Source organism: Leptopilina boulardi, unplaced genomic scaffold (genome assembly GCF_019393585.1).
Source record: "Leptopilina boulardi isolate dan_hultmark-lab unplaced genomic scaffold, ZJU_Lbou_2.1 LbouV2_273, whole genome shotgun sequence".
NCBI lineage: Eukaryota > Metazoa > Arthropoda > Insecta > Hymenoptera > Figitidae > Leptopilina > Leptopilina boulardi.
Window position 1 is genome coordinate 1,685,352 of NW_026137833.1, and position 20,481 is coordinate 1,705,832.

Here is a 20,481-nt window from a genome sequence, read left to right on the forward strand (position 1 = left end):
GTGAAATTAAAATCAACAAAACTTTAATTATACACTATAAAATGAAATAGCACATTGTATAAAACACACAAGTGAATAGTAAATATAACCTTTGAGCTATATATAATCAATAATATTGACAATTGCACGTTTTATTTCGCTAACTCATAGAATTATCGTTTAATTTGTAATTTTAATTATGAATTTTTATTTATTATTTAATTATTAGCATTTATTTATTAATTATTAGCAATTTTTAATATTTTGCAAAAATTCTATTTATTTTTATTACACAAAAAAAAATATTAAATAATTTTCTAATGGAGCTAAACTTAAATATAACTAGAGAGTTATATGTTTCAATCAAATTTCTTCTTTGACATGTAAAATTAACTAATAAAAAAAAATAAATTAATATTCACAAATTGAAAAATTTTAAAATTTTCTTTTAGTAGTTTTATAGAAATACGAGACTAAATAACCACAATGTTATAATAAATGCAAAATTCACGTTTCCATTGCAGTAAAATAACCTTCTATTCTTGTAGAAAATAAAATCTGTTTTTTTTTTTGCAATAACATTAGTTTTCATTTACAATGAAATATATCTACATTAATTAACATTAATCCTTCACCAACTTTTATGGAAAAAAAATGTCTAATTTTACTATTAATATATTATTTTGAAAAAATATGATAAAAAAAAATTGTATTTTATACTAATTTGTAAATTTTTATTGCTATTATTATTGAATTTACAATTTAGAATCAATATATGAAATTTTATCCAATCTATATTTAATTCAAATTTATTCTAAAATTTATACTACTTACGACGTATTAACTAATTTACATAAAATTACTTTTTATATTCATAGAAATTGTCTTTTATTTCTCTCTTTTTGTGTCATTAATTTTCAATTCAGAATGTAATTTATCAAAATTATTATTACAATTATTTTTATTTAGCGAAAATTTACTAAAAAAAAAATAAAAATTTCTTTTTTATTATTTTACTGAAAAAAATAATTATTGGAACATTCTTTTTTTTAAATATTATTATTACTGTTGCATTATAATAATTATATTGTAATTATTGTATTATATTTTATTTTATAATAATTATAATATATATAAAATATAAATTCTAAATTGATAAATAAATATTATTGTTTATAATTTATTAAATTAATTTAGTTATTTCAGTTAATTTAATAATAATCAATTACCTTATATAAATTTAATGTTTTTTTTTTTATTGCACTATAAAGTGAATATTTTATGTGCACACGCGGTTTATATTTTGTTGTTATTTATCCACAAAATATACGTGATGAATAGTTCCAAGTATTTTTTATGTTATTATTATCCATTATTATAATAATGTATATCGATATTAAAAACTTCATCACGTAAATAAATACTTATTTATGACACTTTCAATTTTTTTTTTTTTTTTTTGAGCTGAATAATGAATATCTTACACTTTTAACTCATGAAACATGTAACACGACCTGACGATACACGATGACAGCGAACTCAATGAAGACCGATAGAATTGTTCGAACTGAAAATCCATGATATAACAACGAACCAGTGACTGCGATGACTATCATTTAATATGTGTGCCCCACCATATTACTTATAATGTTGTTCATTATGAACTATCAATTGGTCTTGTGATTTAATATTCTTTCAAAAAATTCCAATAATTAATTCGCTACACTTTTATTATTATTAATGAGACAATTAAATTACTTTTGTTTTTATTTTCATTAAAGAAAAAAAATGATTTTAATAATATAATTAATGCAGAATTTTATGATAATTGAATTAATTAACAAATTAATAATAATAAATAATAAATAATAATAGTAAATTTTTAATTTAAATTAACTATAGAAATTGAAAAAATCACCATCAAGTTATAAATAATTAATTATAATAATAGTATTATTGTTAAAAAAATTGATTACAAATTTTTATTGTTCCATTTATATTGTAAAAAAATTAATTATCCTAGTGAGCTCAAAAGTTTTAGACGGCATTTACATTTATTTTTTTATTAAATTAAATTAATAATACATATTTATTAATTAAATTTATTAAATATTTAAGAAATAATTTTTTTATTATTTGCTAATTATCAGTAAATTTTTATTTACAATTTGTTTACAAATGTTTACAATTCATTGTAATAAATATTAATAAATAAATAAAAATTATAATTTTTGACGTGTAATTAATTTACTTTTTTTTCAATTAAAAAACTAATTAATGATTAAAATAATTTCATTTATATGGAATAAAAATTAAATTCCCCAAATTGAATGTTGAAAAATGTGTCAAAGAAGCAATTGAATAATAAATTTAAAGCACATGAGAGAGTATATTTGCATGTGGAATTGCAAATTAATTATTATTGCATCTCGTGACTTATCCGGTAACAATCTCATGATGTACAATAGATCACGAGATAATGATTTGTTTAGTCTGACTCAATAAAATTAAAGTGATTGTCAGTGTAAACGTATTAAATTAATAAAGACATCAACTAAAACAGCGATGTAATTTAACTTTAATATACAAAGTTTATAATATTTAACATTAAAGTTAAATTAAATTTAAATAAACATTAATTAACTATTTATGAAATATTAACTGTATAACAAGTTAACTTTTTTGCAATAATTAATAATAGTTAGCTTTTAATTTAAATAAATAATTTTGTAATTTAATGATATTAACATATTGAATAAAAATTCGATATTAATTATTGTTAATTAAAATTTTTTTTTCAGAAACTAAATTTATGAAATAATTTTGTTAAAATTGTTTTTCTTTTTCTGTATTATAAATTAAGAAAATATTTTCGTTAAAAATAAACTTTGATGGAATAAAAAAAAGTGCGATAAGAAATTAATTCTGTTATAGATTGACAATATTTTTTTCCTCAGACTTTTTTTGATATAAATCTTGTCTGTTGCGAATTCATAAAGGGAAAGCAATTTAGTAAATTGATAAATATCTGTTGTGAAAAAATTGATTTTAATTTTTAATTCAACTAGATTTACAATGATTAGTACTATAATGTAGTGTAAAGTTAAAATCATTCTTATTTTTGCAACTTCGATATAATTATTTTAAATTGAAAGTGTACCTAATTATCTTAAATTTAAATTTTTTATTAAAAATATGTTAAATAATTAATTGTTATAAAAAAAATATAATTATTTTGTAAAAATTAAGAAATCTTCGTAATCAAATGTTTTATTTTCATATTGATTCCTAATTTTTAATCTTTGAATTCTAAAGATATTAATGATTCTATTTAGTAGTTGCTAATAAACTTCTCTGTTCCTTCAATAAATAATTTTTTCAATTTATGAAATAAAATTTTACTCAAAAATATTCCCACGTTATTGGATATGAATTGAAACTTAAATATATATATATATATTTATAATTAAATAAAATTAATGATAATATTTAAATAAATAAATTATTATTTTTAAATATTTATGTTATGTTCTCACGGGCGTAACAAAGTCAATCAAGAAATTGATTCTTGAGTAAGGAATCAAAAAAACGTTCATAATTTTTAAGCATTAATTGAGAAATTATTCAATTGAGAATACAGGAATAATGCATTTGTTTAATTAACTTCGTTAGGTGTATTTGATAAAAGAACACAATAATTTGCATATTCAAGCAGCAATAAATTCCAACAGAGAGATCACTACATTTATTGTCTATATGACTAACTATTCCAAATTGTCCAAGTGAGGCAGCGCCATCTACATTGATACTAAAATTTTGGAAAATTTTCAACAGCCTTTTCTTGAAAACAAGATGGTAAAATGCTTTTTCCTTTATGGATAATTGATTATTGGCAAGATATATACCAGCTAAAACTTTTTTTGAGTTAAAATAATGAAAAAAATTTCATGTCGATAAATTAAATATGAGCACTTTTTTCACAAAAACTGTAACAGTACTTTCTCAGAAATTACAATCAAATATGCAATTTCCATTTAGAAAATTAATAAACGCTAAAAAATACACCACCTAAGATTTACCAATCACGAAAATAACAAAAAAAAATTTTATTAAATATTTAACATATTGATACTGCTTTACTGATTGTGACAGCCCTTTGGTAGATTATGTATTTCAAGTGATTAGCAACAGCGCCAATCTCCTCCTTTCGGCAAAACCTCGAAACGTCTGGTGACATATATAACCTGCCAAACGCCTGTCATAATGAGTAAAATATGTTATGTTAAAAAACTTTTTTTTTGTTATTTTCGTGATTGGTAAATCTTAGGTCGTGTATTTTTTAGCGTTTATTAATTTTCCAAATGGAAATTGCATTTTTGATTGTAATTTCTGAGAAAGTACTGTTACAGTTTTTGTGAAAAAAAAGTGCTCATATTTAATTTATTGACATGAAATTTTTTTTATTATTTTAACTCAAAAGAAGTTTTAGCTGGTGTATATCTTGCCAATAATCAATTATCCATAAAGGAAAAAGTATTTTACCTTCTTGTTTTGAAGAAAAGGCTGTTGAAAATTTTCCAAAATTTTAGTTTCAATATAGATGGCGCTGCCTCACTTGGACCTGGCCTTAAATCAATAATATATCAATAATTTTCATCAATGTTCTCAAAAGGATATCTAGTTCTAAACGTTAGATCTATTTTCAGAATTGCTGATGTCAAATGCCAATAAGGATATTATCCAAATATAGATGCAAAACGTATTCTCTGCCTATACTAACAGTCCATAATTCTTTAAAAGGTTATTAGAGTATTTTTTTTCTATATCAAATGGCATTCAAATAAATTAAAAAATGACCTTCAGTTGTGCTAAATTCCATAAATTTTAAACAAGTATATCTTTCATGTGAATTTGGTGATATTCTATAACGACAGCTAATTCAAAGAGTTTATATGGCTTCTTTTAAATAATCATAGCCATAAATTATACTCTATTAAAGCTTGTAGTATAAGCATATATGACATATCGTTTAATTTTCTAAAATCAATGACCACTTTTGTTTTTAACCAGTATCTTTTTTTTTCCATGAAACCATTCATATAGGGATTAATTAAATGGAGTGTCAGACGGTTCAATTACATTTTTTTTTTTTCACAACAGTTCATCTCTTGTCTATTGGCTTCTGTACCATCACATTCGTTAGGTTTTTATGACTTTACATTAATCTTTCCGTTTTTAATATGATTTTATCATTTCAATTAGTTCAGAAAACTCATTATTGTTAATTGGAGGATAAATTTTAATAAACCCTGTACAATATTATGTTTATAAATTTCATGCAGAGAAATTAATAAAACAACTTGAGATATACAATTAGGTATTGTACACTTTTTAAAGATATTTTTAATAAAGAGTCTCTTGGTAATTCTGTTCAAACTGCGTTTCTGACGGAAATCATATGTATAAAATTCTATACGATCCAAATCACTTGAGATAAGTAAGTTAAATATTATCGTCGTCCCTCTTCAAATTCATTTAATATTTCTGCGTATATATTGCAACGACCCAAATAATTTTTTAATTATTATTATATAAATGTTGATGACGGTTTTCCCTCCTAATTTTATTAAAATATTCAAATTGAATTTCGCGGACTTTCGTTAGTTTGCTAAATTCAAACTGGCGCCACAGTGGTTTGAAATCAAAAAGTTGGGTTCAAAATAGTATAGAGCCTACAAATCGCAACCGATTTTGGAATTTTTTTAAAAAATAATCTTTAATAAAAGTGTAAGAGATCCCTCGAGCCCGATTTTTGATTTTCAATTTGCATAAATAATTATATTAATATAAACAAATAAAAAAACGTACTTTTTTACATATTACTCTTATTTTCAAAAAAATATGTAAAGTTTTTGTTGTTAGGTATTTAAATTTACCTCTCTGGATCTCTGAATTGTAGAATGATGATATAGACCCATTAGTAAATTGTTATAAACAAATTGTTAATTTGGTAAATGATTTCAATTATCTTAAATGAAACTGATTACTCTGGGGTTTTCGGGGTCGCTGATCACGAATTCGATGTCAGTATTTCAAAATTCTAAATGGCGGATCCAATATGGCGGCTAAAATTTTAAAAATCGCTTTAATTCGCTTGAATCTGGTTACTCGGGGGTTTTTGGAGTCGCTGATCACGAATTCGATGTCAGTTTTTTAAAATTCAAAATGGCGGATCCAATATCACGAACGAATTTTTAAACATTCATTGGATTCGCTTAAAAAAGTTTTCTTAGAAGACATTTAAAATTTTTAAAAAGACTGACGTACAATTTATAAACAGTAACAAAAAACGTAAATAACAATTTTCAATCGAATTTAATTTTTACAAAATTGTCTACTTTATTGGATATGCTATTCGATTTTGATTTTTTGAAAAACTAACATCGAATTCGTGATCAGCGATGCCAAAAACCCCTTGGTCACTATTTTTATTAAAATCGATCAAAGTAATTATCTAAAATTAAAATTTGTTTATAACAATTTATAATTTTTTCCTAACATTGATTTTTTCATATCTTTAATACAAATCTCGAAAGTTATAAATTTTTGAAAATTTATAATTATTTAATTTTTTCGAATTTAACTTCTATTTTATATTATTTATATAATAAATTTATAATCGCTGATCACGAATTCGATGTTAGTTTTTCAAAAAATCAAAATCCAATAGCATATCCAATAAGGTAGACAATTTTGTAAAAATTAAATTCGATTGAAAATTGTTATTTAGGTCTTTTTGTTACTGTATATAAATTATACGTCAGTCTTTTTAAAAATTTTAAATGTCTTTTAAGAAAACTTTTTTAAGCGAATCCAATGAATGTTTAAAAATTCGTTCGTGATATTGGATCCGCCATTTTGAATTTTGAAAAACTGACATCGATTTCGTGATCAGTGATCACAAAAACCCCCGAGTAACCAGATTCAAGCGAATTTAAGCGATTTTTAAAAATTTTTTGTCCGCCATATTGGATCTGCCATTTTGAATTTTGAAAAACTGACATCGAATTCGTGATCAGCGACCCCGAAAACCCCCCCCAGGTAATCAGTTTCATTTAAGTTAATTGAAATCATTTACCAAATTAACAATTTGTTTATAACAATTTACTAATGGGTCTATATCATTCTACAATTCAGAGATCCAGAGGAGTAAATTTAAATACCTTACAATAAAAACTTTACATATTTTTTTGAAAATAAGAGTAATATGTAAAAAAGTACGTTTTTTTTATTTGTTTATATTAATATAATTATTTATGCAAATTGAAAATCAAAAATCGGGCTCCAGGGATCTCTTACAATTTTGTTAAAGATTATTTTTTAAAAAAAATTCCAAAATCGGTTGCAATTTGTAGGCTCTGGGGACTGTTTTGAACCATACTTTTTGATTTCAAACCACTGTGTGGCGCGTCAATCGCATAGCAGACGACAAACGCACGCCTCGACGACAGCAACGAAATTCTTCAGAGAACATTTGCGTACTCATCGCGTTCGCACTATTTTCATATTATAATACACGCAATTATTATATTTCTTATTACATTGATTTTTATAAAAAAAAATATTTACTATCTTAAATTGTTCACAAATTAATTTGTGTTGTACCATCGACTTTTTTATTTTGCGATACAGGGGAATCAATCATATACTACACGAGTGATTGGATTATTGCGGTAAGTTTGACCAAATATTACAAGATGCTTCGACTGTCAATGAAAGTTAAATGATAACTTGTGGCTGCTTAACAAAAATCTACTTCGATGGTATTGATTTCCAAATTCTCAATTTGTGGTGATTTCGCTCTTTTTGTATTTCCTCCTCGAATTTTCTAAAAAAAAATTTTTCCACGCAGCAATTCTTCCCTCACAACAAAAGGATATTCAGGATATCCTTGGGACGTCCTGGGGATATCGATTTGTTTTCGGCGGTTTGGATATCCCTGGGATATCTTAGAGATGTCCATGGATATCCAGAGGATATCTTAGGGATATCCGAATCGCCAAAAGCAAATGGATATCCCCAGGACGTCCCAGGGATATCCTGAATATCCTTGTGTTGTGAGGGTTAAACTTCATGTTTGTCAAGTGTTACTTTACTTTCAAATAAAATAATTTACTAGTGTCGAAATAAATTATAATTTAATATTTTCGGACATACTCAATCCGCCATTTTGAATTTCTAAGGCCATATTCGTTACCAACGACCCCAAATACATAAAAAAAACATGAGTTTTGTTTAGTGCAGAAACATTTTGACACTTTTAGTCGTTTATATTGAATCCGCCATTTTGAATTTTAAATTTCTGAATCCATATTCGTTATCAGCGAACCCAAACACACTTAAAAAGGGAGTGTCGTTTAAATCCAAAGCATTTTGACATTTTATCAAAAAAACATGGCAGATCTCTTATCTTGGAAAGTTTCTGAAATATATTGTGTACTATCTGGAATACTGAATTCCACCCAAAAAAAGGAGATATAATTCCATCGTAAATTATTATAGAAATCTCGTGGAAGTGCTTCAAGGAGATCTACTTCCAAGTGGGTATAAATTGTCATTTTATTTTTTCTACACAAAATTTTCTGGTTCAATGAATAATTCACTGCTTTTCATGATTTGACGAATTGATTTTCCGGTTTCATTTATTTGTTACATCGTCAAATTATTAATTTCATGTCTTACATCAGTCGATTCAGAATTTGTGTCAGTTTTGTATAGTGTGTGTTAAATGTACCAATATTTGTGAAATGCCAGTTCATTAATTATTTTTTCTTTTTTAATTTTTTTGTCGGATGTAGATAAATTTTTTTTGCTCATCATCATTTATTATATCAAGAAAATAACAAAATATAATTCAATGAAGGAATTAATTTATTTACAAAACAAAATTTAATTCTCTTTCTAATTTTCTTCAGAAATAAATTTTTAATCTAATGAAATAAATATTTCAAAAATTATTCTTTACTTTAAAATTAGAATATTTCAAAGAAGCGGTTTCTTTATCTTAAATCTGAATCTTAAATCTAAAATATGAGCTTATTATTATTAATTAAACTGAAAATATTTAATGAGATTTTTATTTGTTAATTAATTTTAATTTAAATAAACAATTAACTTGAAGCTTTAATAACAATGATCGCAAACAAAATTTAATCAACAATTTAATTGTGTAAATATGACTAATGATAATTTATCGATTATCAATGTATATATATGGGATAATAATTAATAATTTCCTGGTTATCTTGTGATGGAAACGAAATTTCTAAATTATTTAGTCGATAATATCATTGATATAGTTTGGATTTAGAAATTTTTTTAAAGGTTTTTTAAATTAATTTGTAGTTAATTTTTGCTTTCAGATCAAATTTATGGTCTTCAGATTGCAGGACAATTGACAACTCAGGTGGCGCAGCTCTATGAGCATATATAACTTTAAAAATTTTAAATAAAAATAATCGAAAAAATTCTGAGATGAATTTCAATATATGTATGTAATATATGACATTCTTTTATTTCATTTAAATAATTTTATCCCTTTGGAAAAAAATTCATGAAAAACGACTAAGAAAAAGTCTCCTCTAATGTGGTTGTTCACTTAAGATTGGTTTGCGTTACTTCTTTGTAACCGTATCTATTTGTAAAACTATAAATAATTATTTCGTGTTTTTTTTTATTAATTATTTATTTATTTAATTTTTATTAAATTAAAAATTAAATTATTATAACTATATAAATAAATTAATTAAAGTTAAAGTTAAATTAATCACAATTCATTTATATTTATAAAGAATACAAAATTGTCTTTAATTAGGTAATTAAATTAAACAAAGACTAGAGATTTTAATTAGAGAGGGTAAATTAAAGTTAGGGTTAGTATCAGAGTTCGTTAGCACGAGTTTAATTTAATTAGACAATTAGTCTGCTTCTATCAATGTGTGCTGGCAGTAAAAAAACATTTAGTTAAAAAAAAATAAAGGTTATTTAAAAATATTACATTTTTTCGATAATTTTTATACACTCTTTATTCAAAAAACACTTTAACATCAATATTTTTCTTTATTTTAAAAATAAATTTAGCTATTTTTTGAAAAAAAAAATTGATGTTTAGAATAAATTTAAAACCCATTCATATAAAGTAAGTTTCGTGTACTAGTGAGTAATTAATTTTGTTGTTATTTTTAATCAATAAAATATCTTTAAAAAAATTCAATTTGTTATAAATTGCATTCATCAAGTCTAAATAATTTTATATTATTATTTATAATAATAAAAGATAAAATGAAAATTTTCAACAAGAACACTTTATTACTTACTTAAATATTAGGAAAATTAAAATAAAATAATTAACCCACTTTTAATGTCAACTTAATTGGAAATTTTGCATTAATTTGTAAATATAGAAATAATTTTTTTTACTTTATTTAATATAGGAAGTGTCAATATGTGTGATAGTACAAAGCCTTGACCCAGCAAACACTTAAGCTTTCTGTGTATTATAATGTTGCAATCATCATGCAACTTATTTTCTACGTCCTCATTATACGCGCATTTTAATATTCTTATTCAATATAAATAAATATATATATATATTTTTTTTTTCAAATAAGGAAAATATATTTAAACTAGTTTTATGGTTTATTTTATGATCTTATTTTATAAATAAATAAATAAATAAATATATATATACATAATTATTAAGTGATAATATAATAAGATGCAATAAAATTGATTAATTTTTATATTGCAACGATATATGTATACCATTGTATTCAATTTTATGGATGTATAATAAAAAGTAGCGAAAAAAAAAATGCAAGGATGGCAAATAATATTTTTATTTATTTAATTGAAAAAAAAAATAATAATTTTTTCATTTGAAAACTTAAGAGTAGTTAATAAATTGAATTATTCCTGTGTCAATTGAAATATTTAGTGCATAATTATTGGTAATCTAAATCAATGGATGCCAAAATAAAAATGAATTTATTAACAAATGAATGTCGAATCGCTTATAAATCATGTATTAATGGTCAACCTTGTGTAGTTGATAAAGTATGCAAATAATTTTTTTTCCCTGATACCGTTAACCTAATAATTAATTGTGATGTAACAAAAGTAGGGAATTTTATTTTTCAAATATAAAAATTAAATTTTATAAATAAATCTTAATGTTTTCTCTCTTCTCCTTTTTTCTTTTACAACGAAATTTGTTATTTTATTTGTAATTTAATAAAACGTTTGCATTTTAAGATAAAAAAAAATCACTACTCTAATTTGCAAATAATTACATTCATAAATGCAATATAATTCCTTGTATTTGTTATTATATTTACTATATTGCACATAATTTTTTAAAATTAGGTAATAAAAATTGTTTCTGATAAGGCAGGGAAAAAAAAAGTACTTGGATGCTATGACAAAAATGTTGAAAGTGAGAGTACTGATAATTCCAAACGAAAATATTAATTATTTTCATTTACCTTTGATGTATCTTTGTGCTTGGTAATATTTTTTACCAAAGCAAGCGTCTCCATCTTTCGCGACATTATTTCTTGGGATTCTCTCTTTTTTTTTCCTTGCACGTGTTAAAAACCGGCAACAACCTCTCTCTCTCTCTCTCTCTCTACATTTCCATCACGAGAGAAGTTTTTTCTGAACGATAGAAAATAATGGAAAATATTTTTTTTTGCAATATTTCAAAAGACAATAAATTTGTTTAATGTAAATTATTTTTAAGAGAAAGTAAATTGATTGACATTGAAGTTGGTTTTTTTTTTCTATATACACGCACGAATAAGAAAATGTCGGTGCGAATACGAGTTCAGTTTGTCTGACTTGGTCTGACTCTGGCCTTAACGTTACTACTGGTACGCACGTCACACGTCACGTGACATACCCAACTGGCAGATGACTACGATCAATGTAAAGACGAGGCTTGTATATATGATTCGATTCTGCGTACTGAATTTGCCAATAAGCGGCGTTTTCAAATGGAAATTAGCCTGACATGTATATATACATTTGATCGCAAAACTTAATTTATGATAATTAAATTGTATCGCATTCGAACTCTTGTGATTAAGGTTTCCATTTTGTTGTTTAATATAAACAGATATGTGGTAAATTTTACATAGATTAGAAAAAGGACACATGTAAGATGATATCTTAGTGACGGTGTTAATAAATCAGAAATTGACACAAGAAATGGATTCGTCGAAGATCATCACCGAAAAATAGAAATTATAGAAATTTTTATACTTGAATATAATAATTTTATTTAAATTTATTATTATGAAAGCAAATCGTAAAATATTTCTGAGCTCTTTAAACATTCGGATATTTTGAATATCCTGCGGACATCCTATATAGATATTCTAACATGAAGTCGTTACAGTTGCGATAATCGAATAATAAGTTATAAGTGTTATTTATAATATTATCATTATAAATATATAATAGTCAATTACACTAGTTTACAGAGATTTTGATTCACAAAATTTAACCCTTATTTCCCATGTAAAATGACCCGCTGAATCCGAAAATAAAGTCCAAATTTAAGGGGTTACACCACTGAAGAATTTTTAAAAATTCGAAATTTTTTTTAGCTTAAAAAATTCTTTGAACCTTTTACATGTTCTATTTCAATCAATAGATCTTTTATTTGTGCTGTCAAAAATAGTGTGGATTTTCATCTCAAAGATAAGAAACATTATTTACGATCTAAAGATTAAATTGGCAGTTTCGTCTTCTATCGGCGAATTAATTAATCGAACCCACATTAAAAATAAACATTATTAAGTTAAATGTTCATTTTGACTTTTAATGGCAACTTGGTTCCTCCAGGGAATAGAAAATTTTAAAGAATTGTTGAAAATTATAATAATTAAATAATTAATTTTTCTCGTTCGTAACATTAGAATAAGGGACAAAAGGTAGGAAAATTTTTTCCTTTAAATTTCGCATTCCTTCCCTAACCATGCCAGCTACTTCAAACCGCGACTACTTGCAGTAAGTTTGTTACCTGCTCGTCGGGTCCACTTAACACGTTTGAATTCAACTTCGAACTTTTCTAATTCACTAAAAGATGTCATTAGAAGGTCAACTATATGGTCTTGGAATAGCAGACTAATGGTAAAAAAAATTTTAGTACTTAAATTTATTAATTTTTTCTGCATTAAACACATGTCAAAACTTTAAACACGTTTTTCACGAAACACGATTTTTCAAATCTGCACGCAGATTAACTCAATCAATTTTCATTTTTTTCAATCCAAATTTTTATCATATCTTTAAAACAACATTCCTCACAGAAATACGTTGCCGATTTTCGATATGATAAAATTTCTATTTCTTAGGGACGAAAAATCGATTTGTAATTTTAAAAGCTCGCAATTAAAAAAAATGAATATTTTCAAAATCGGCCCCTCATAACCCCTGAGTAATAATTTTTAAGTATTTTTAAATCATTTTTGCCATTTTTTGAAAAATTGTCCGACACATTGGCTCCGCCATTTCGAATGTTTGAAATCTAACTTTAGATTCGTAATCAGCGACCCCAAAAACCCCCGAGTAACAATTTTTAAGTATTTTTAAATCTTTTTTGCTATTTTTTAAAAAAATTGTCCGCCATATTGGCTCCGCCATTTTGAATTCTTGAAATATGACTTTAGATTCGTAATCAGCGACCCCAAAAACCCCCGAGTAACAATTTTTAAGTATTTTTAAATCATTTTTGCCATTTTTTGCAAAATCGTTCGCCATATTGGCTCCGCCATTTTGAATTTTTAAAATCTGACATTGGAATCGTAATCAGCGACCTTAAATACTATAGTCTACACATTTGCACAAATTTTGGTCATTCAAAAATTTACTGACATTTTGGGCTCACTTATGAGATTTTAGCCTCGACTGCGAAGAGGTTAAAATTTTTATTTAACTGCATTCAATAATAGAATCCAGTTTTTTTTCCAAATTTTCATAAATCTGCGGAAATATTTACATGTAAAATCACAACAATCACATATAATTTTAAATACTTAAAGCAATTTAAAAATAATAAACTTAATCACTTAGAACGAAATATCAATATTAAAATTTTTTTTTTAATTATATACGTTTATAATTAAATAATTTCTATTATAGAATGAGGAATACTACGCATTTATAATGCACTTGATATATTATAAATGTATGTTACAAGAGACAATGTTTATAATTCGAATACAAACATTCCAATCCCCCTATTGTTCTTTATATTATAAAATGTGTGTATTAATTTCATGCTTCGTGAAGTTGTCATTTTATATCAAATGTATCAAATTGTTATTATAACCCTGAAAAAATTATAATAATCATTTATTTTTTTAATTTATTTTGTCTAATTATACTCGACACATCACGTTTTTAGATTTGATATTACATGTATGGTATTAGCATACATTTTCTACATTTAACAATTTTTTTTTTTTTTTGGAAGAGAATAAACAAAATTCTAAATTCAAATGCTTTCAAACAACACTAATAAATAACTATATGTCCAGTATGAGTAATAAAAATGCAACGACATTACCGGGAAAAAAATTATCGAAACAACAAAAATTACCAACAAATTATTCTAACAAGTATGTCAAAGACGTTATAAATAACCTCTATTATTTAGAAAAAAAATAATTTTTTTTAATTATTTAATTTTTCAAAATTAATGAGAGAAATTTTTTTAATTAACCTATATAATAAGCTTTATTCATTTAATATTTGTTTATTCTTATTCAATATTTTATTTTACTATTTTTTAAAAATAATTTTAGATTAAATTTATTTCTCATGTATTTCAAGGGCTTTTGCCCGTATATGTTTGTTAAATAAATTTTTATTTTTAGATTTTTGAGACAATCCTCAGTAGCCTCTAATTTTTTATCATTGGAAACATTACCTGAAGTAGCTGATTCTAATTTTTTACGTAATTCATTGACGAAACATAATTTTCACGAAACTCCAAGGGTTAGTTGTGTTTAGAAATATTTTATTGTTATTAGTCGTGACATTAATGGATTTTTTAAAAATGTTATTAATTTTATTATTGATTTTAATTTTAAAAAATTGCTTTTAATATTGTTTTTAATATTGTTTTTGATATTGTTTTTGATATTATTTTTAATATTATTATCTATAGTACTCTGTAATATCCAAAGGTAATGAAAAACTCTGTCGTAATTCGTCAGCTACGTTTAATTCAGAAAATAAAAATTCGGATTATGAAGATGGTTTGAAATTTTCAATAATATATTATTTAGATTTTTTTAATTAATTTTGTAGTAAAAAATTTTTTAAAACTCTCTTAAAACAGTAAAATTATTATAATTTTCTTACAAAAATATCTTTTTCTAAATTATAATATTTTATTTTCTTTATTAGTTTAAATATTATATATACGAGACGTTGTAAAAAATTTATAATCACCTGTTATAGAAATAACTATTTATTCAAAAACTAATGATTACAAGTTTTTAACTGCCTCCCATTATTTACAAATATTGAAAAATATTATAATTTATTCACAAAACGTATTTTTTGTAAAATTAGTGCATAAAGTTAATTTTTACAAAAAGTAGCCAAGAAATTGAATAACCATTAGAATTATTATTATTATTAATATTTACACACTAACTGTAATTTTTTGTATATCTTTAATTTTATTATTATTCCTAGAAAGTGAATTAATCGGTATGTTGACGAAACAATTATATCTGGCAACTAATCAAATACAAAAAATGCAATCATTATTTTTAAAATCAGAAGAGAAATTAAAAGTAAAAGAACAAGAAATTAATTTATTAAAACGTAAGGTACAAGTAAAAAAATTGTAAAAACAGAAAGAAAACATCATTTAAATATATTTAAAGAAATATTTATGTGCTGTTTATGGAAAATTATCAAAAATTAAAATTTAATGTTTAAAAACAATTTAAATTTTTAGAATAAGGAATTGACTGTAAAACATAAATTTCAAGATTCACATCGTAAAAGAGATCAACAAGAATGTCAAAAACAATTGGCAAAATCAGATAATCTTGTAAAAAAGTGTCATGCTTTGGAAACAAGAATTCTCGAGATGGAGGTATTAGGAAAAAATAAAAATACATTCATTTAGCTATTAGCTAAAATTAATTTTAAAATCAGTTGATTAAAATAATTTATTCTTCACACAAACAATTATAAAAAAAAAAATTCTTAATTATTTTTTCTCCTGAAATGTAGTTATTAATTACTGTGTAAATTTCATCACAAATTTTAGAAATTTCTTGAAGATTACGGTTTGGTATGGATTGGAGGCCAAGGCACCAATTCATCTTCCGAAACATTATCAAAGTAACTAAATTGTTTCCATCCTCCTTCTTTAATATTCATTATTTTTAGTATTTTTATTTTAACAAATGACTATAAAAACAGAGATTACATAGAAAGCTGTTATACCCAATTAATTGCCAATATTGAGGAACTTAACATTGATGCAGGTATAGATGAAGTTCAAGTTCATCACAGTCAAGACGGTTCGATTGCATCTTTTAAAGTAATTAATTCATAACACTTTATAAACTATAAACAAAAAGTAATTTCGAAATTTTTTTTTTTGGATTTTTCTATAGTAAAAAATATCATAATAATACAATTTCTATTATTTTTTATAAGGTACCAAAGTGCATGACGTTAAAATTCTTCAAAAATGGTTTAGTAGTTGAAGGTGGACGTCTACGTCTCTACAGTGATCCATTAACAAAATGCTTTATTCGCGATATATTAGATGGATATTATCCATCAGAATTTCAAAATAATTATCCAAACGGTGTACCATTAAAGGTGACTACTTTCAAATGATTCTAATACAAAAATTATGACTTGAATTGAATTCTGATAAACGTTAGGTTGAAGATCATAGGAAGGAAATTTACATTGGCTATGGAGCTGATTTTCCTGGTCATGGCTATAGATTGGGAAAGCAAGTGTCCTCTCAATATAAGACAACCATGCGTGATGGTAAATCTGCAAACTCTTGGCCTGGATCAACTAATCAGAGTCCTATCAACACAAATAGAGATCTTAATTTGCAATCTCCTTTACAAGATTTATCAAATAAGTAAGACGATTCGAATCATATTCGCTAATGTAATTTATTAAATTTTTTACATAATTATGATTCAAAAATTCTGTCCCACTGTACACTACGTTAATTATAAACTATTTACTTCTAATTTTAACAATATAGCTAAAAAATAATAATTAAAAAACACTACAGATTGACAAAAAGCAAAAAGGATTCTTTCACTTCATCAGATTTGAACAATTTACGTCTACAAATTTCAGCATCACACAATCATAATTGTTCCAATACTCATCTTCAATCTCACATTAATGCTGAACTTGCATTAAGTGCAAGAAAATCAAAGGTAGAAGGATATTCTGCTTTTTTTAATTTAGTTATACGTTAAAGTGTATCAAATTTTTTTTATCAGATTGTAAAAACATCGATGAGAAATTCAGATAGTTATCGTTCTTTAAATCAATCACCAATAAGATTTGACAAAATGGTCATTAGTAAAAACGTACATCAATCATCCAGGAACTTAACGCCAGTAAGGTATTTTTATTTTTAAATTAAAAATTTCTATTCGCAAATCTACAAAGGTTGCAATAAATTAAGTGAATAAGCTGTTGGTATTGATAATAATAAATAACCAAATAAACCGAATAATTAAAATCATCTTATTTTGTACGAATTTTTCAATAATACAGTAATCGTAAATTTCGATCGAGATCTGCTAGTCATTCGGAGAAACGTTTTAACAGTGGAACATTTCCAAAAAATGGATCACAATATTTGACAAGTTCTCAAAATAATTTGAATAAGTTGCAAAATAAAAATTTGTCTACAAAGATTCATACACCACGAGCATCTAAATCTGCAACTCTAAATAATTCAAAGGAGGTAAAAATTCAAAGTAATAATTGAATGTAGATGAATAAAAAAAAAATAAAAATTTTAGGCCTAAATGAATTAACTTTTTAATGCCAAATGATAAATAATTATTAACAATGAATAATTATAATTTTTTTAGTGATCAATATACGCTGATTTCGAATCTGACATCAAAATTTAGATTTAGCAACCTGGAAAACCTTCCGAGTAACAAGTTTTAAGAGAATTGAGACAATTTTTAAAAAATCTTTCGCCATGTTGAATTCGCCATTTTGAATTTTTTATAATTGACATCAAATTCGTAATCAGCGATATCATATTGAAGAAAAATTTGATTTTTGATTACAATTAATTTTTTTTCATAATTATTTGATGTTTAGTTACCATTCATTCTACAAATTAATGATCCATCTTACAATAAAGAGGAATTACGTTTAAAAATTCGATCACTAAATGGAGGAAAAATTTATCTAATACATATATCTGCAAATGAGACGGTTGCTCGATTATATGAAATTTTAAATACAACTGCAATGAAAGATCGTCCAGCGTCAAAAAAATACCACATTGTGACAAATGGGTGAATAATTAATTTAGTAACTACATTTTTAAAAACTGTATTAATTAATATATTGTTCATTACCTATTTTTATTTATTTAATTAAATATGAATTTGTATAAGGGGATAAAAAATTTTCCCTTTTATAAGGGCAAAAATAGGTCAAGTTCACCTAAAATTTAATATTGTCAAATTTTTATTAAAATTCTCGAATTTGGAGTGTATTCGAAAATATAGTATATGATAAGCGATAAAAACAGGAATATTGAAGCCCCTGTATCTTGACAACCCTTTATGCTTGCGGCTTTTAGTTTTTAAAGCAACTCACCTAAAACTGATTGCAACAGGTTTCATAAAAATTTAACACTAAAATTTTAGGCTTGTACACACTTGACAAATTTTTACTTTTAAAAATTATATTTAATATTAAAATAAATAATTTCTTATAGTTATTATATTTGTACGATTATTATTTTGAGTATATTATTCAAAAATTTTCTAAATTTCTAATTAAATTTTTAACAAGTTTTTACCCATTTTTTAAGGTATGAATCAAAGCGATTGAATCAAATGAATTTATTATTAAAAGATTATGGAATTACTAGAGACAGTGTACTTCATCTTGTCAATGGTAATTGACAAAAATTTGCTGATATAAAGTAAGTTTTTACAAAAAGAAATTTTCTTTATCAATTGTAAATAATTGATATAATTAAATAATTTGTTAAAAATTTCATCAACAGATGGTTCATATTTTGAAATTTTCTGCAAAATTTCTATTTTACCGACACAAGTTATTCTTCTTTCTTTCAAAATATATCCAATCTCCATTATTTCAACAATCGATAATAAATAATGATTTATGAAAAAAAAAACGAAAACAAATAAATAAAGAAAAATATAAATATAATTAACTTTTCAAGAATTTTTTATTAAATTTCCAGAAGAGTGAAAGAAATAATTTGTATATTGGAAAATATATAATAATTATATGGCAGTGAAATTTAACTAAATATTTGTTTTTATTTTTTTTTTGTTTACATTATTTTATTTTATTTTTTTTGTAGAATTATTAAACTTTTTATCTTATGAAGACCTATTGCTAATATTAATTTTTTCTTATTATCTCCATTATCACTACCGAAGGTGACTGCATACATCCCTTAATAGCACAGAGAGATTGTAGAAATGATTGAAAATTTTAAGGTTACATGAAAATTATTATTTTTGCGATTTTGTTTCAATTAATTTTATAATTATAAAAATCAATTGAAATTATTATTTATTAAATATTATTAAAATAATCTTATTAAACATAAAAATATTAAAAACCAAAGAAAGAAAAATATTAAAGAAATGGGATTTAAAAAAGTAACAAGCATTCAATTTTTGAAAAATAAATCCAAACAGCACTAGGACCCAAGAGTGGGATTACAAATAGCGACAGTGCTACGAAGATTTAGCTACGTAGCGATTCAAAGCTTCATTCAGTTTAAAAAAATTTTTAGCTATCGGGTGACTCAAAAAAATTGTATTATTTTGATAGATTTAGGTTAGTACAATTGTTTTTCTGTGTATTTTTTTCTCATATTTGCTTTATATTATAATTTAACAATTTTTTTTTTAGAATCAAGAATGTATCAAATTCATAAGGATTTCCCACGCTGAAGAAATGAAGCAATTAAAAGAAATATCTAAAAGCCTGACAAATTTTTCAAGTGTAACAATTTAAATCTCAAAAGTTGTAAAAAAGGAAATTCGAGGCAACGATAATTATTAATATTATTATATTAACAATTTTATTTCCAATTTCTATCCTTACAAAAAATCAAAAAAATAATTCAACTTTATCCAATAATAATAAACTATTTACTTTTCTTCTTTTCTTTATTTTATTAATTAAATA

At 24.1% G+C, this 20,481-nt stretch overlaps 2 protein-coding genes across 4 annotated transcripts in view; one reads left to right on the plus strand and one right to left on the minus strand.

Annotated features, from left to right (window-relative positions):
- LOC127281514 (sialin-like) overlaps nt 1–11,947 on the minus strand; it is a 31,891-nt gene extending 19,944 nt beyond the window's left edge. The window contains exon 1 of one of the 3 annotated variants that reach the window (XM_051305236.1): nt 11,523–11,947. The gene's annotated coding sequence lies outside the window, so the exon portion shown is untranslated. Of the gene's footprint in view, nt 1–1,208; nt 1,610–11,522 lie in introns of those variants that run through there. The other 2 variants (XM_051305238.1, XM_051305237.1) reach the window with 2 other exon arrangements.
- A 2,476-nt stretch (nt 11,948–14,423) lies between these two features.
- Nucleotides 14,424–19,485, plus strand: LOC127281532 (uncharacterized). The gene is made up of 15 exons (XM_051305255.1): nt 14,424–14,663; nt 14,922–15,042; nt 15,215–15,305; nt 15,751–15,887; nt 16,019–16,159; nt 16,337–16,410; nt 16,492–16,612; nt 16,732–16,899; nt 16,965–17,176; nt 17,336–17,486; nt 17,553–17,677; nt 17,833–18,025; nt 18,397–18,596; nt 19,121–19,234; nt 19,319–19,485. Exons 1-14 carry the CDS (start codon nt 14,575–14,577, stop codon nt 19,212–19,214), a joined length of 1,917 nt encoding a protein of 638 aa, XP_051161212.1. The 5' UTR covers nt 14,424–14,574; the 3' UTR covers nt 19,215–19,234; nt 19,319–19,485.
- Nucleotides 19,486–20,481: the final 996 nt, after the last annotated feature.

Excerpts from the sequence above, each read along its gene's own strand:
- LOC127281532 (XM_051305255.1), top strand. The coding sequence starts at position 14,575 with ATGTCCAGTATGAGTAATAAAAATGCAACGACATTACCGGGAAAAAAA. Across the intron at positions 14,664-14,921 it reads CCAACAAATTATTCTAACAA|ATTTTTGAGACAATCCTCAG; the intron begins GTATGTCAAAGA and ends TTTTATTTTTAG. Across the intron at positions 16,613-16,731 it reads GTTCGATTGCATCTTTTAAA|GTACCAAAGTGCATGACGTT; the intron begins GTAATTAATTCA and ends ATTTTTTATAAG.